Source organism: Maniola hyperantus, chromosome 22 (assembly GCF_902806685.2).
Source record: "Maniola hyperantus chromosome 22, iAphHyp1.2, whole genome shotgun sequence".
Classification (NCBI taxonomy): domain Eukaryota; kingdom Metazoa; phylum Arthropoda; class Insecta; order Lepidoptera; family Nymphalidae; genus Maniola; species Maniola hyperantus.
The window spans coordinates 959285-976750 of NC_048557.2; the positions used below are offsets into that span (position 1 = coordinate 959285).

The 17466-nt window shown below is 39.2% G+C and overlaps 2 protein-coding genes across 2 annotated transcripts in view; one reads left to right on the forward strand and one right to left on the reverse strand.

The window, feature by feature from the left end:
* Positions 1 to 17466, reverse strand: part of LOC117992919 (serine-rich adhesin for platelets-like) — a 145313-nt gene that overhangs the window by 48124 nt on the left and 79723 nt on the right. Inside the window, exons 3-5 of the mRNA XM_034980638.2 lie at positions 7496 to 7604; positions 6486 to 6621; positions 5361 to 5493 (exon numbers count right to left, since the gene is read on the reverse strand). Of these exons, the coding sequence (XP_034836529.1) occupies positions 5361 to 5493; positions 6486 to 6621; positions 7496 to 7595 (369 nt within the window). The 5' untranslated portion in view covers positions 7596 to 7604. The remainder of the gene's footprint in view (positions 1 to 5360; positions 5494 to 6485; positions 6622 to 7495; positions 7605 to 17466) is intronic.
* LOC138403880 (putative autophagy-related protein 11) lies at positions 9737 to 13364 on the forward strand. Its single transcript, XM_069506001.1, has 3 exons — positions 9737 to 11003; positions 11776 to 12312; positions 12952 to 13364. The coding sequence occupies exons 1-3, from the start codon at positions 9737 to 9739 to the stop codon at positions 13362 to 13364; spliced, it is 2217 nt and encodes a 738-aa protein (XP_069362102.1).

Here is a 17466-nt window from a genome sequence, read left to right on the forward strand (position 1 = left end):
TAATCGATTTTGACGCGCGTATAAGTCTTGCAAATTGCTATTGCGCTGGAACCATGGCTCGTTAGGTTTGTTAAAAATTCCGAGAATAAACTCTTTGATTTTTTCGGATAAAAAGTAGCCTATGTCACTCTCCAGGTCTTAAACTATACCCATGCAAAATCACGTCAATCCGTTGCACCGTTGCGACGTGATTGAAGGACAAACCAACAAACAAACACACTTTCGCATTTATAATAATGGCTACTGCAAGTCTGTCAAATATTGTGTTATGTGATCTATAAATTAACGATTTTAAAATTTTCATTTACGACATCTCCTAGTTTAGGGGGGTCAGGACTCCATTTAAGTCAAATGTAATTTTTTTTAATAATAAATAAATATCAATTCATTCATTCATTCACTTGTACTTAGAGACCTTACTTCTTGCCTTTCATGATTTTTTAGGTTTTGATTTAATTTTAAGTTAGGTAAGGAAAAGCTGACTGATCTATCCACGCACAGCTCAAACTACAGGACAGATTGGGCTAAAATTTGGTATGTAGATAGATAGCTATTATGACGCAGACATCCGGTAAGAAAGGAATTTTGAGAATTCAACCCCTAAGGGAGTAAAATAGGGGTTTGAAGTTTGTGTTGTCCACGCGGACGGTGTCGCGGGGATAAGCTAGTTATAAATATAAAAAAGCCTTGGTATTTCCTGACAACATAGAAAACGACATTTTATTTCAATGAAGTCTAGACAACCTTCTGAGTTCTTTGTATGTAAAACAATCCTTGAGAAATCCACGATTGTTTGCCACTAAATAGAACAAAAGTGTCTAAAGTTTTTAGGCGAAAGACGAAACATTCAATTGGTTTTTTTGCGTAAAAATGACACCAAAAAGTTTTTACACACAATTTTTTTTCAATTGCAATATTTTTTACTCATTGTTGTTTTATAGAAGAACTTGCAGAACTGTCTACTTATTTTAATTTTGTATTGAATTTTTTTATTACGGAATTTAAAAAATAAAAGTTATAAACTTCTGTAGGTAACTACGTCTTACCAAGAAATTACTTAAGACCGAAATTAATCCGTCTATCTGTGATCTTTCGTAGGATTGATTAATTAATTATAATTAATTCCAGATGTTAGATACTAAAACATTATACTACATGATCATAAAAACATTAAAGATTTACGGTTACATTAAAAAAAGTTAGAGCGTAGTTTCGAATTCACGTTATTTTTAGTTGCGGACCCCTAAAATGACACCAAAAAGATTTAAAACTAAAACGTGCTATTAACACCTCCTTGGTCACTTAAAAACACGAATAAAAAAAACTTCTTTAAGTCTTACAACAAAGTTCTTAATCAATTAATTACTTACGACCGAAATTAATCCGTCTTTGTGTGATCATTCATAAATAAATAATTAATTAATTAATTATCATTAATTCCAGCATTCCAGCAACTAAATACTGATCATAAAAACATTAAAGATTTACGTAGCATTATAAAAGTTTTGCATTTGCAATGCTTAATTCAGAAGAGCTTACAGTAGTTTCGAATTTACGTTATTTTCAGTTGCAGATTTGCAGAACCATAAAATGACACCAAAAAGATTTAAAACTGAAACTTGCTATTAACACCTCCTTGGTCACTTTAAAACACGAATAAAAAACACAACACAACCAATTAAAAAAGTAAAAAAACTAAAGAGATCTTATTAGAAGTGAGAACACGATCGCCTTCGGCGGTGCGCGACTGCGACTAGTGATTCATCCCATCTCGTTGGAACAAGGAAAAATAAAAAGTATTGGTCCATACAGTCGTGCAAACTGCGGAAAACTGAGCTCAGCGATTTTACTACCTATATCATTGAATATAGAGACGTAAATAGCATGTTCATTTTTATTCAGGATAGAATTCGTGTGGCTGTATGGGATGATTTATTAAATTAAATAATTGTTGGCATTTAAAGTTATTTATATAGCAATATTGGCTACGTGAAAACTTTATTCAATTGTCTATATGCAAAATATTGCAAATGAAATCTTCGCTTCTTTCTAGGTTAGACAGGCTTTATGAAAGTGAGATTTAGATAAATTTGAAATCTCTAGATCAAGTCTTTGATCGAAAATTTTATTCTAACTAATCCAGTAAAGATGCCATTCTACTTGTGGGAAACTTTTAATTTTCCGGAATGAAAAGTTTCTTATGCCCGTCGGCAGGATACAAGCTGCTATGCGCCTGTCAAGATCTGTTCCGCGGTTGAGCCGCGAAAGGGTAATAGACAGAAGGACAGACAGACAACCCACCACCCAGTGGCGTGCAATTCATAGAGGCATAAAATTACTGCTTACCCTAGTTAAAATGACCGGTGCCCATTTTTCTTTATGACTTGCCATTCAGTAAGTCTATATAAGGTGTATCTAAGGCCAATCTTACTAATGCTTACCCTGGCTTCGAACTCTGTGCACGCCACTGCCACCACCTCCCATGGCTCCACCAACCTCGCGGTTATATGGGCCGAAATCCGGAAGGGCGCCCGTTCGGTAGGTACTTACTCGATGGCTCTTCCCCGGGGCGCCTTCTTGACTCCCTACAAGTTATTTTCCCTTTGCTTCTTTGTCTCCGGCTATAGCCATAGGTTTCTTGATAGACACGACAGACAACAAAGTGATCCTATAAGGGTTCTTCTTCCTTTTGAGGTACGGAACCCTAAAATAGCCTACTTAACTGCTTGTAGCTTACCTCTGAAACCTGGCCAGCATCAATAAGCCGATTCCAATCACATTCAATTTATTTCGATCGTAAATAAGTCTGATGTAAACCAGACGGTAGGCTGCGCAAATATTGATATTGATGTCAGTTGCAATCGCATTTCTTGCGTTGAATTATCCTGAACTAGCTGATCCGCCCCGGCTTCGCATGGGTGCAATGTAGATACTAATGTGGTGTCCGTGAGGAGTGATTGATAATCCGTAGTTCCATACTCCGAGGAGATCCGTAGGAGAACTAGAGTAACCGACATAGCTCAACGGGTTGCGAAGCTGAAGTGGCAATGGGCAGGGCACATAGTTCGTAAAACCCATAGACGTTGGGGTCCCAAGATGCTAGAATGGCTCGCGCCGGAAGACGCAGTGTTGGAAGACCCCCCACTAGGTAGACGGACGACATCCGACGAGTCGCAGGGAGTCGCTGGAATCAGGCGGCGCAAGACCGTGGCATGTGGAAGTCCCTACAAGAGACGTCTATGTCCAACAGTGGACGTCTATCGGTTGATGATGATGATGATGATGACTTCCATACTAATATTATAAATGCGACAGTGTGTCTGTCTGTCTGCTAGCTTTTCACGGCCCATTGCGCATTAGTTCATATTTTACGATATTTCATATTATTATTTTAATTTTGTGATATTGATTAGAATTAATAGTATGTCAGTAAAAACACCTTCAAAAGTAAGGCTTTGTTTCAGATCACATTTGAAAATCATAAAATCGATTATTGTGAGGCAAACCAAAGATACATATTGTATGCTATCGCGGAATTTTTTGTAGCACTTTTTAAGAGAAACAATTTCACCACACATTGTTTTCGTGTAACTTTGACCATTTAGGCAGCGCACGCCTCGGAAAGTCTCAAATGAGAGGATTTTTTTCGACTTAATTCACATTATTTCAATTGCAGTCAAGGGCTAACTTGTATTGTATCAGAATAATAATAAAAAAAGATGACAGGAAGCCGCTGGGTTAGGCGGCGCAAGACTGTGACGTGGGGAAGTGTCCACCAGAGATCTATCGGTTGATGATGATGATTTAAAATTAAATACCTAACTAATTGAACTGGTAGGTGCGTACGACGAGAACCTATTATCTGTGCTATTACCTAGTTACGCAATAAGGGAAATTTAGTACGTGATTTTATTCCTTACGCATGTTTATATCGTGCGTGAGTTATATACCTACAAGTGAGTACATACAACGTACCTATTTCACGCATATATTTTACGAAATATTTAATACTAGATGACGCCCGCGACTTCGTCTGCGTGGATTTAGGTTTATTGAAGCCCCCAAGTAACTCTTTAATTTCCCGGAATAAAAAGTAGGCTATATCCGTCCCCGGCATATAAGCTAACTCTTTATCAAATTTCAACAAAATCAGTTGAACGGTTGGGCCGTGAAAAGCCAGCAGACAGACAGACAGATAGATAGACAGACAGACAGACACACTTTCGCATTTATAATATTAGTACGGATACCTACACATTATAATAATATCTACCTATACACTTGGCCTGCGTGATGGACTATGGCCAAACCCCCCTCGAGAGGACACCTGTTCTCAGTAGTGTGCCAGCGATGGGTTGATGATAATAAACACAGATAAGAAAACCTAAAATATGTATGACAGAATTCCATTCAATTTAATAATATATTCAGGTACATTTGTTTGGAACGCACTTTATTGTTTATGGGCTAAAATGGCGATACGAACCGAAATAGAAAGTCGTTATAAAACGCCTTGTCACTGTGATCTGATGAAGATGATCGCACAAATCTATACCGAGCTGCTTTGCATACTCGCGGATGTAAACTTGACATTGTTTTACGACTTTCGATATGGATGCGCTGGTAGAATTTTAGAATTTTATTATTGTCGGATCGAAACTAGAAATTCAATTACACAGCGCCATCTATGATCGCTTGCTAGAACTAGTTCGTGAACAAATACTTCAGGTAGACAGCGCTAGCGACACAGACCACAAGACCAGACCTTGGCCTTCCAGGCCAAAAATAAAGGGATTCAGGTAGGAAGGCGCTACCTGTAAGGAGTTTCCCGGGCAAAGAAGCCAAACCTCGACGCCCACACCCCGATTGACTTAGGTCAATCGAGAAGACCCTTCGTTATCTATTTAATTAAATCTATGGAACGGCTATTCAGAACAATAAATTGTGTTCTGTGAAGCAGTCAAAATTTACATGACACTTGATATGAAATTGAATTCCATTTTAGTTTAGAGATTGCAGGCGCGGATCCAGCTCTCAAAAAAGGTTGTGGGCACAGCCACCCGAAAATTTACCAAATGGTTTTTATTCATCCCAAGTTTTTGGGAGGTCTTGGCTCATGGTACAGTTCTTAGGGTCAACTTTAATAGTTAATCAAGGAAATAATAGGTATTCGCAGTTTGATTAAACGAGCTCTATAGCTACGCCACTGTCTATTAGGGTTATGAGCATGCCCATCGTGTCCACAACGGTGGATCCGAGCTTGAGAGATTGTGCACAGAAGAATTATTATTGATGTTAGCAGTTAGCTATGCGATTTACAAAGTATCTCGTCGTTCTTCTCAACTGTTTATAGCACTTACCCGATGCGACGAAGCGACGTGTGCAAGCCCGTGCGCCGGTGTGGGTCGCTCGTCGCTCGACTCGTCGCCCGATCGCTCGCCGGTGAACACGGAGTCGTGTGACACGGACAGACCACTGCCGTATGCTCCCTCTCTGTTTACAAACAATAAAAAGTTCAGTTCATGCCTGTCTATCGGTATTCTACAGGATTCATTTCGGAGGGTGTGCCCAAGAACTTTTGACCTGGTTCCTCCTTCACATTTCTATTAGGTACTATAGTGCAAGCATCGTCAAGACGATCTGCACCCGCACGTAGTCGAAATTCCACGGACACTATCCTCGTTTCCAATTAGAACCGAGGATATGAAACGCCCTTCCGCCATAAATTTTCTCCTCCATTTTTAATATGGGTACCTTCAAGAGTGAATAGGCATCTACTAGGCAAGCGCGCTTTATCTTAGGCTGAATTATCACTTGCCAGCAGGTCTGATTTCAGCCAAGCGCTAGTCTAAGTATAAAACTAAAAAAATATCAGCTGATTCTTCTAGCTCCTACGACCTACATATTGGTCTGTTTCAAACAAAAAAAAATTATCTGCTGCTACTCCTTTTTTGCTTACGACTTGTCTAGTAACATACTAATTTGACCTAAAATGTATTTGACCTTACTGGTTGGACCTTTGGACCTACGAGTAGAAATCTATGACTTTGGCAACTTCAACACTTCTTTAGGTGCCTACTGGCTCTACGTACGTACATGCAAGTTCTTTGCTACTAACTTACTTCAATGTCTAGCTCAGAAAAGGAAGAACGTATCATGGCATCCTCTATATTGCAGCTGTTTACGGAAATCGTTAAGAGATGGCGCTAGTAAACATTATTAAACGGATTCTTTCAATCCTCACATTTTTATACTATAAAATATTTACAAAGTTTCTGTCTGTCTTATGCTCAGCTTTCATGAGAATTTTGTGTGTACGGCTACGCCAAAGGTTTTATCTAACCATCTGTTTTAAAAGCGATCTCAGCAGGTACCTGTTATCCATACCAATTTAAGCTGAGGATTAATTACTGTTTTTAGAATTACCTGCAGTTCACCACCCTGATATTGCCATTAAGGATAGGGAATAAGGAAGATGATCTTACTTCCTCCTCGTATGCCGCTCGGCGTCCAGCAGCTCGCTGGTGGAGCTGCTCTTGGGATCGGGCGAGGAGTCCGCGCGGGGGCGCCGCTTGAACATGCGCCGCAGCCCGCGCAGGAACCGACCTGTACGGCCTTCGCCTGCAACACCAACAAATTGTTTACAATAAAGAAGTTCAAAAGACTGCGTATATCTTCATTCTGGGCAAGTTCTCGCACTTGATTTCGTGACAGTTCACGACAGTTATGAGACTTGTAACAAAACGTCGAGGCTTCACTTACACTGGAGTGCCAGCCAGGTAACCTCCCAGTGTGCCTGGGTGCTGCTGGTCCCTTTTGGATGCATCGGGCATCCGAGGGGACGAGCAGTATCCGGGCCGGTGCACCCCGGTATCTCTCTTCGGGGATATTGTTAGCCATGGCGAATGAGCTGGCAGGGGGGAGGATTCTCCGCGTGTCCCTCTGACTAGCAGAGGGCACAGTGGACGATGCGGAGGATGGGACGTGGACGACGTGCGCGGGGTCTGCAGTTGTCGCCCGTTGGGTCCCCGGGTCGGGAGGCGCACGCACTTCGTCGGTGCGCCTCAGATGTGCGGTGGGGGGACCTCATGAGCGGGGTCTCCGGTGGAGGGTCCGCCTCGGCGGATGTCGCTGGCTATGTCGCGGTAGTTTGCTTCGGTGTTCACGTGACCCAGTCACCAGGCGACGCGCAGGAGCGCCGCTGGGTTTCAGTGGGTATTCCGGTCCGGCCGGTGAGTCCCACATACCTTCCCTCCAGTTGGTTGGCTAGCTGGTTTCAGCTGGTTGGCTTCCAGGAGGGGGGGGGGGGGGGGGGGGGGGGGAGGAAGAACGTAAACGCATTTCCCAGCGTTAAAAAAAAGGCTTCACCTACACTGGCAGGCCGGCAGGCGTCATATGTGGGCAAGTTGTGTCCAGTGGCTTCCTGCGACTCTTATGATATCGCCTGTCCACCTGCTGGGGCGTCAGTTCTGTAGGGGTTTTTATCGGAACTCACCATGGGTATTGGTCTCGGCGTGCGGCGGTCGGTAGGGCGGCTCGAGGGAGCCTTCGCGCACGCACGACATGAGCCCCGCGCCGCCGCCTCCGCCCGACATCCGCACCGCCTGAAACACAAACATATACAGGGTTATTGATATAAATAACATCTCTCTCTCTCAAGTCTCTGCTATCAAGAAATGCACATAAATGTTTGATAGCAGGGATTGGACCCATCTCGTGATGGTAGGCACACGCCTGATTGTGTTTGTTACTAGAAATGGACCTTAGCAACTTTACTGGATTATGTAATAGCCTCTTGAATTAGCTTTAGTTACGAACATGACTATGCTGTATGTTTTCCTTTTCAAAAAAAAAAAAGATCGAGTATTGATCCTCAAAAGAAATCTGTCACACTATGCTTGGAGTTTCTCTACGTGATCAAATCAGAAATCACGAGATCCGTAGGAGACCCAGAGTAGGTAATCGATGTAGCTAAACGAGTTGCGAAGCTGAAGTGGCAATGGGCAGGGCACATAGTTCGAAAACACGATCCCACCAAAATCATTGCATGTTTTGGTTGCCATGACTCAAGTTCATAATGATTTCACTGTTCCTAATGCTTTCCAAGCCCCTGGCTGGCTTAGACTTGCTCTGCCTATGAGGCCTGTTCCAAGTCCAAAGTATATCGTTCTTAAGTTCTCTTGACTATACCACATAATATATAATCCATACTAGGTACTTTATAAATGCGGAAGTGTGTCTGTCTGTCTGTCTGTCTGCTAGCTTTTCATGGCCCAACAGTTTAAACGATTATGATGTGGTACAGAGTTAGCATACATCCCGGGGAAGGACATAGGCTACTTCTTATCCCGGAAAATCAAAGAGTGCCCAGTGCCCACGGGATTGTTAAAAGACTAAATCCACGCGGAAGAAGTCGCAGGCATCAGCTAGTAACAATTAATAATTTTACTTATTAAGCCCTGACTCTACAAACCATACATCTTGATAAAAAAAAAAAAAGATTCCGACGAATTGAGAACCTCCTCCTTTTTTTGAAGTCGGTTAAAAGAGTAAGGAACCCAACAACATCTATCGGTTTTGTATACTTTCCTCTAAAATTAAACAACAGAAAACAAAGTATTCTCGGCACGCGCTACAGTTTCCAAGTAGACAGTTAATAAAGAATCATAAAGTGATTTATTGCCCTCACCAATCTCGCGGGAATTCCTTGTACTTAACTCTCTTACATTATACGTCTCATCTCATCATTTGAGTTATTTGGCTATCTTTTAAAATTAATTAAATCTGTACCTAGTATATAGGTACCCATATTATAAATATGCGAAAGTTTGTTGATTTATTGGTTTGTCCTTCAATCAGGTAGATGCAGCTGACGATTCAAAATTATGTATGTAATGAAATGACATTTCATAAAATTGAGTTTGCCGCGCTTCGCGCGTGTATCAACTTGTCTGTGGTGGAGTGAGTGACGCATTGTGTGCAATGGCGTAATTACGTTGTTTTGATTTGTAAAAAGATAATTTAACGGATAAAGTTGAGGAGGCGATATTAGTGAACTTTAAATGTCGTTTCTTTGTTTTTCAGAGAAACCATTTATGTTTAATTGCAAAAATCCTCAACAATATAATCTTATAAAACGACATTTTCGTTAACTAAAGGAAGATGGACCGGCTGCAATTTGAGTTTACGATGATAGCTTCAAGTGATGGCAAATCTAATGTATTGGCCATAACCTCAATATCTACAGAAGAAGGAAAATGTTATGTTTTACCTGATGAGTTGAAGCCGGTAATTCACCATACGTATATTGTTAAAATGAACACTTTCTCAAAAAATAAAAAATAGCATAAAAAAAAGACACCAAAGTAGAAAAATATGGATAAAATTGGATGAAAATCTAAAGAAAACGTACATAGATGAGGAAGGTAATATGCAATTCTCAGATCAATATTTAGAAGAAATGAGCACAAAACAACCAGAACACAGAGATGACAGTTTGCAACATATCTTGGAAAAATTAATAGAAACTACAACCAAGAAAGAAAATCAACATAACCTAAAACATATTTCAGAGAAATTTATTATTGAAAAATTCACAAGCAAGAACCCTAATGCAATGCAATGGATAGATAATTTTGAAAAAGAATGTGAGCGCTTTAATATAACAAAAGATGAAACAAAAATAGACATATTGAGGTTATTTTTAGAAAAATCTTGTTTAGATTGGTATAGCTCGATGGTTATAAAATTAACAGTAAATTCTGAATGGAAGGAATGGAAAGACAAATTTTTGGAAACTTTTAAAAATCAAGGATGGGACATGGTCACAACTGCCCTCGCATTCAGGTATAAAGAAGGATTGTTGATTGATTATGCTATAAAAAAAGAGCGGCTCATACTAGATATAAACAAATCGATAGACCCGAAAACAATGACAGATCTGATTGCAACAGGTCTACCTGGGTTTATCCTAAATAGGTTAAACAGGGATGAACTCAACAACACTACTGATTTGTTCAACGAGATAAGAAAATATGAAGGTATGATATACAAGAAAAACTCAACTATAAGAAAAAGTGGTACATTTTTTTATAAAAATAAAACTAATGAGAAGAAGCCATGTAAGACTTGTGAATCTTTGGACAAAGGAATTAAATATCATCCGGAGGAGTCATGTTGGTTTAAAAAAAATAAAAATGAATCAGAAAAGCTCTTTAAAGCTAATAACTCCATTATTGAAGTAGACATGAATACTGAAAAAAAAAAACGAGTAAGTACACCATTAATCAAAATCAAGCTTTTATTAGAAAATAAATTAGAAGTGAGCGGCATTTATGATTCAGGCTCACAGATCTCGTTAATAAATTCAAGACTGATTAAAGTAAAAGAAAAAAAAGATAACGTGAATATAGCATATATGAAAACGGTTAATGGTGTGAAGAAGACAGATGGCTTGATAACAATAAAAATAAAAATCCTTGATTTAGAAGAAGAGGTGGATGTATATATAATAGAAAATGAGGATTTTGATGATTTTATAGTCGGATTGGATATGATAAAGAAATTCAAATTAACACAAAATGAGGACTTGCGGATAGAGCAAAAGAAAACAACAAATAAAATAGACATGATGTCTAAAGATAACACAAATGAAGATAAGAATATAAAAGCATATGCAATAAATTTCAATGAACACATAGAAACACAGGAATTTGTTAGTATGACAGACCATTTAGATAATGAAAAGAAAATTGAGATAGAGAAAATTATAAAGGAATATAAAACAATTTTTGCTAAGGACAAGTATGATATAGGATCAGTTAAAGATTATGAAGCTCGTATAGATTTACTAGTAAATAGATACTGTAGTAAAAGACCATACAGATGTACAATAGAAGATAAATTAGAAATTGAAGAGCAAATATCCATGTTACTAAAGAATAATTTAATCGAAGAATCCTACAGTCCATTCGCTGCACCAGTGACTTTAGCATTTAAAAAAGGTGAAAATAGAAAATCCCTGCTTATGTGTAGATTTCAGAGAACTAAATAAAATTGTTGTACCACAAGCTCAACCTTTCCCATTAATAGATGATTTGATTATTAAAACTAGAAATTGTAAATATTTTACCACGCTGGATATAAACTCAGCATTTTGGGCAATACCACTACGGGTACAAGATAGAAATAAAACAGGATTTGTCACACAAGATGGCCACTTCCAGTGGACCTGCCTCCCTTTTGGCTTGAAAACATCACCAGCAATTTTCCAGAGAATTTTAAGCAATATTCTAAGAAAGCACAATCTCACAGGATACTCCGTAAACTATATTGATGATATTTTGATATACTCGTCCACTTTTGAAGAACATATAAAACACATAAGAAGTGTATTAGAGGCAATAATAAAAGAAGGCTTTAGATTGAAATTTAAAAAATGTACCTTTGCTTCAGACTCAGTAAAGTATCTTGGCCATGTAATTCAGAACAATTCGGTAAGACCACTAAAAGACAATTTGATTTCAATAAGATCTTTTCCAACTCCTAAGACGCAAAAGAATATCAGACAATTTTTGGGAAAAATCAACTTCTACCATGAATACATACCAAGAAGCGCAATTATCTTAGATCCATTACATAATTTATTAAGAAAAAATCAAAAGTTTGTATGGTCAGAGAAGTGTGAAGAATCATTTAATCAAATAAAAAGATATTTATGTTCTCAGCCGATATTGGAAATATATGACAAAGACTTACCAATAAAAATCTTTACAGATGCATCCTTAGAGGGCATCGGGGCAATACTAAAACAAACACAACTAGATGGTAAAGACAAACCGGTGGCATATTTCTCAAAAAAACTGAATGAATCTCAAAAACGGAAAAAGGCTATATATTTGGAATGTCTTGCTATGAAAGAAGCTGTTAAATACTGGCAACACTGGCTCATTGGAAAACAATTCACTATCTACTCAGACCACAAACCTCTAGAGAACATGAACATTAAAAGCAGGACAGACGAAGAATTGGGTGATCTCACATATTACCTATCGCAATATGACTTCACAGTAAAATACATACCTGGTAAAGAAAATGTAGAAGCAGACTGTTTGAGCCCAAACCCTGTATTAGAATCAGAAGATAACAAAGAGGAACTATTGAAAATAGTTAATTTAATACAAATAAAAGATATAGTTGAAGACCAAGAGAAAAATGAAACAATAAAAGAAAAGAGAAATCTTATACACAAAAATAGAATTTATTATAAAAAAATAAAGAAACATGAAAAGATTATCCTTTCAGAAGAATTTAGTAAAAGACTCATAAAAAAGGTGCATGAAGATCTATGCCATATTGGGATCAGACAATTGCAGAAAAAAATAAGTCCAATATATACAGCTAAAAACCTAACAAAAAATATCATAAATATTTGTAAAACATGTGAAATATGCATAAAAAATAAATCAAGATGTCAAGGAAAATTTGGATTAATGTCACAACTGGGACCAGCCACAAAACCATTTGAGATTATGTCAATGGATACTATCGGTGGCTTTGGAGGCTCTAGGTCAACAAAAAAATACCTACACCTTTTAGTTGATCACTACACGAGATATGCATTTATTGCGACTTCAAAAACACAGAATGCAAGTGACTTTATAAAACTTACAAAAAATGTGCTGGAGACAGATGAGATTGGAATAATTCTGACAGATCAATATCCGGGCATCAATTCAAGAGAATTTAAGCAACATTTGCAAGAGAATAATATTAAACTAATTTTTACAGCTGTGAATACACCATTCTCGAACGGCTTGAACGAGAGATTAAATCAAACAGTAGTAAATAAAATAAGGTGCAAAATAAATGAGAAAAATAATAAGAGAACATGGACAACAGTGGCAAGAGAATGTATACAGAAATATAATGAAACAGAACACTCCGTTACAGGCTTTGCACCAAAATATTTACTGGATGGTACGAATGTTAGTATTCTACCAAATGAATTAAAAATAACAGAAAGGGAAGACAAGTGGATGGCTGATAGAAAATTGGCATTAGAGAATACAATAAAATCCCACATGTACAACAAGAAAGTATTTGATAGAAATAGGAAAATTCAAGAGTTTAATATAGGAGACAGTGTATATGTAGAAAATGGAAATAGATTGAATAGAAAGAAATTAGACGAATTAAAAATAGGCCCTTTCAAGATAATAGAGAAAATATCGAACTCCATGTATAGGATTGACACTGGTAACAGAAAAACAGAATCAACTTTATTCCACATAACAAAATTACAACCTGTCACAACAGAGGCTGAAGAAGAAGTAGCGGAAAACGAATATGAAGATAACTTATAGGTATATTGTGTGGATATGTTGTTTAGAATTTTCGCTCTTAAGGGGGGGAGATGTAATGAAATGACATTTCATAAAATTGAGTTTGCCGCGCTTCGCGCGTGTATCAGCTTGTCTGTGGTGGAGTGAGTGACGCATTGTGTGCAATGGCGTAATTACGTTGTTTTGATTTGTAAAAAGATAATTTAACGGATAAAGTTGAGGAGGCGATATTAGTGAACTTTAAATGTCGTTTCTTTGTTTTTCAGAGAAACCATTTATGTTTAATTGCAAAAATCCTCAACAATATAATCTTATATGTATTTGTAAAAGTTTAATTTCCTTGTCTCAAACGGCCTTGTCCACAAACTCAAAGTCGCTCAGCGAGCTATGGAGAGGGCTATGTTAGGAGTTTCCTTGAGGGACAAGATCCGAAATGAGGAGATCCGCAGGAGAACCAAGGTCACTGACATAGCCCAAACTATTAGCAAGCTGAAGTGGCAGTGGGCAGGTCATGCCTGTCGTAGAGGCGATGGCCGTTGGAGCCGGAAAGTCCTTGAGTGGAGACCGCGTTTAAGCAAGCGTAGTGTGGGACGCCCTCCAGCACGATGGACCGACGATATAAAGAGGCTGGCGGGAAGTGGCTGGATGAGGAAGGCTGAGGACCGGGTGTGGTGGCGCTCTTTAGGGAAGGCCTATGTCCAACAGTGGACGTCCACAGGCTGATGATGATGATGATGATGATGATGAAAAGTTTAATTGAAAAAAATTTTTTTTTAATCACGTTGCAACAGAGCAACGGATCTCGGCGAATTTTTGCATGGCTATAGTCAAGAGAGAGTCATAGGAGAGTGACACACTTAGGTTATTTTTTATCCCGGAAAATTAAAAAAATACCCACGGGATTTTTAAAAATCGGAGAGGGCACAGCCCCCGCGCTAACCCGGTGCGGGCGAACACGGGGTTACGTCCGGGTGTACGGGGCGTTCCTCCACCTCATACCCCGATTGTCATCTCGACCTGTCGTGAACTATGCCTAGGTATTTCACTGTTGAATAACGAGTGCAACAAAAGTAAAAAGTAAAAGTAAAATATGCTTTATTGTACACCAAAACAAAAACAATAGACATATAACAAAGATGGCATGTACAATAGGCGGCCTTATCGCTAAAATAGCGATCTCTTCCAGGCAACCTTAGGGTAGAGGATATTATAAAAATTAAAGAAAGCGGAAGGGGTGTACTAATTAAATAAAGTAAATACACATAATATACGTATGTATATATTTTTATATTTAAAAATAATTATTAAAAACACAGAGCTCTTTTGTAACAGTGTTAACTTTTTCCAGCAAGTGTGTAAGTTACACAAGAGACGATAAATACGTATTTAATAAGTAGTCGTTAAATGGAGACACTTCGCGCCTTACTTAGTATGTAACTTGGTAATAGGTTTAATTCAGGTTACTGTGGCGCTAAGTAAGAGTGGGTACCTAACTACCTAGTAACAAGTGCCTAGTCTGTCAGGGGTTATTCCGTATTCATCCTATGACGTCTCATCTTATTAATGTGGGTGTAAAATAACTGTTTTGTGGGGGTGGATTTAAATTAACCTATTGTCTTACTTATAAATTAAGTTATACCTAATCCGAGGGCAGACCCATCTTTCCCACTGGGCACTCTAGGCACGTGCCCAGGGCCCACGATAGATAGGGGCCCACTAGTCCCTGCCAGATCACTAAACTTTAAAGATGGCCCTGTCCGAGGGAAGAGAGCAATAGCAAAATAATCCTCTGAAATACCTACTTAAAAAAAGATTATTTATTGTGTTTAGTCAAACCAAGACCCGTCTCGTTCGTGCCTTAATCTTCCTAATTTTTATGTATGGAGTAAAGACATGGACTATCAAAGCAAGAGAAAGGCAAAGAATAGATGCGTTTGAAATGTGGTGCTGGAGGCGGATGCTACGGATTCCGTGGACTGCCAAGCGCACAAACGTGTCTATCCTTTCGCAACTCGGGATCACTGCTCGACTCTCCTCCATATGTTACCAACGATTACTCTCATATTTCGGCCACATCATACGGCGGAGGGACGACAGCTTAGAAAAGCTCATAGTGATGGGCAACACTGAGGGCAAAAGACCGAGAGGCCGCTCACCAACTAGGTGGTCCGACCAGCTAAAGGAGTCCAGCAGGTGTGGATTTCATCACATTGTAAAAATGGCCACCGACATAAGCCGATGGAAACAGATAAGCCATTCGAGGGCAGTTTGCCAGGACCACGATCTTCAGCAATGACGGAACGACCGGAGAGAGAGATTGTGTTTAGTACACATTTGCATGTTATGGCGGATCGTAGTACATATATGCCAACTGTGGAATGAACTCCCTTCGGCAGGTGTTCCTATTAGATGACAACATGGGGTTATTCAAGGGGCGGACCAACAAACTCCTGAAGGGCCGGCAACGCATTGGCGGTTCCTCTGGTGCTGCAATTGTTCATGGGAGGCGGTAATCACTTAACATCAGGTGACCCGCTTGCTGTACAATACAAGGCAGAAAATATTGTACATCGACCTTGAGAATGAGATTTCGTCTTTGTAGAGCGTTATCTCTGCCACTCATACCTATATGACGTTTTGTCGGTCTCAACGACAGAGACAATGCTCTACAAAACCGCTATCTCTTTCTAAAGGTCGATGTACATTATTTTCTGCCGCGTACTGTAGTTCCTTGTAAGTATCTATGTAATGGAATTCGCTTCCCTGTTAACTCTTTGTCAAAGTAACTTAAAAAAAATTCCATACATCCGTGTCACTGGTGGAAAACGGGAAGAAATCCCTATCGCCTGCCTCTCTCTGGCCCTATCACTCCCGGTACGTTATGTATCTCGCATCTCCCTCGCTCGCAGCATCCGTATCGATCTGCTCAGCGCCCTTGACCTTCCCCTCGGGTAAACAGAGACCTGACCTTGGGACGTAGATTGTAGGATCGCTAGATGAACGTAGTTATTACGTCCTGGTTGATAAGTCCCGCAAATTGCTAATGCGTGTGGCCGCCATGTCAGTGACGTCAGCACTAAACTGAAGTTACGAGCTGATGGTATATTTTTACTTAAATATACGTCAAATGACGTCAAAATGACGTCATTTCGATGTTAATGAGACATGGTTCCAGCCGCTATAGCAATTTGCGGGACTTATCCCTTGATGCTATTTATATGACAACTAACTTATGCTCGCGACTTCGTCCGCATGGACTATGGGGGGGGGGGAGAGATCCTCTGTTGCGCTTAGAGTTCACAAAGTCGCGTCTAGAAGTTTCACTTCAATTAAATAAGTTAGGTATAAACTATACCCACTCATATTAACAGTAGGTAATGAAAAGCGCAATGACCCATCTAAATACGAGTATGTACGATCCTTAAATAGAAGCTTTGACGCAACTTTAATGTTAAACAGGACGTCATTAACTCAGACTGCAGTCTACAGTCTAGACTCTAGACAAATATTCAAATGATTCATGTTTAGAGTTATTCATTTGTACAAGCTTGCTCGGATTCGAACTTGCGACCCACTCTGAATGAAGAAACTTAAGCAATAAAAGAATAGTCGCGAGCGAAAGTCTCTATTATATCCATAGGTACTAATATTATAAATGCAAAAGTGTGTATGACTGTCTGTCTGTCTGTCACGGCCTCACGGCCCGTCCATTCAGCTGATTTTGTCAAAATTTGGTACAGAGATAGCTAGCATCCCGGGGAAGGACAAGGCTACTTTTTATCGTAAAATCATACAGTTCCCACGGGATTTTCAAAAACTGAAATCCACGCCGACGAAGTCGTGGGCATCATCTAGTTACTAGTACTTAAATAGTATTGTGCCCAAGAACTTTTCAACCTGGTTCCTCTTTCACCCTTCTACTATATCGTACCGCAAGTTAAGTCGATCGTTAAAGCGTTAAGTGATTAGGTATTTATTTGCTTAAACCGCAAATAATCTCCGAAAAGAAGAAGAAAAAAAGGGGGGGGGGAGTATATGTGGGACAGGTTCCAGGTTGGGCCTTGATGACTTGATGAGTCAGTCAGTAAGTCAGAAATTTTCTTGTTATTATATATATGTTAGT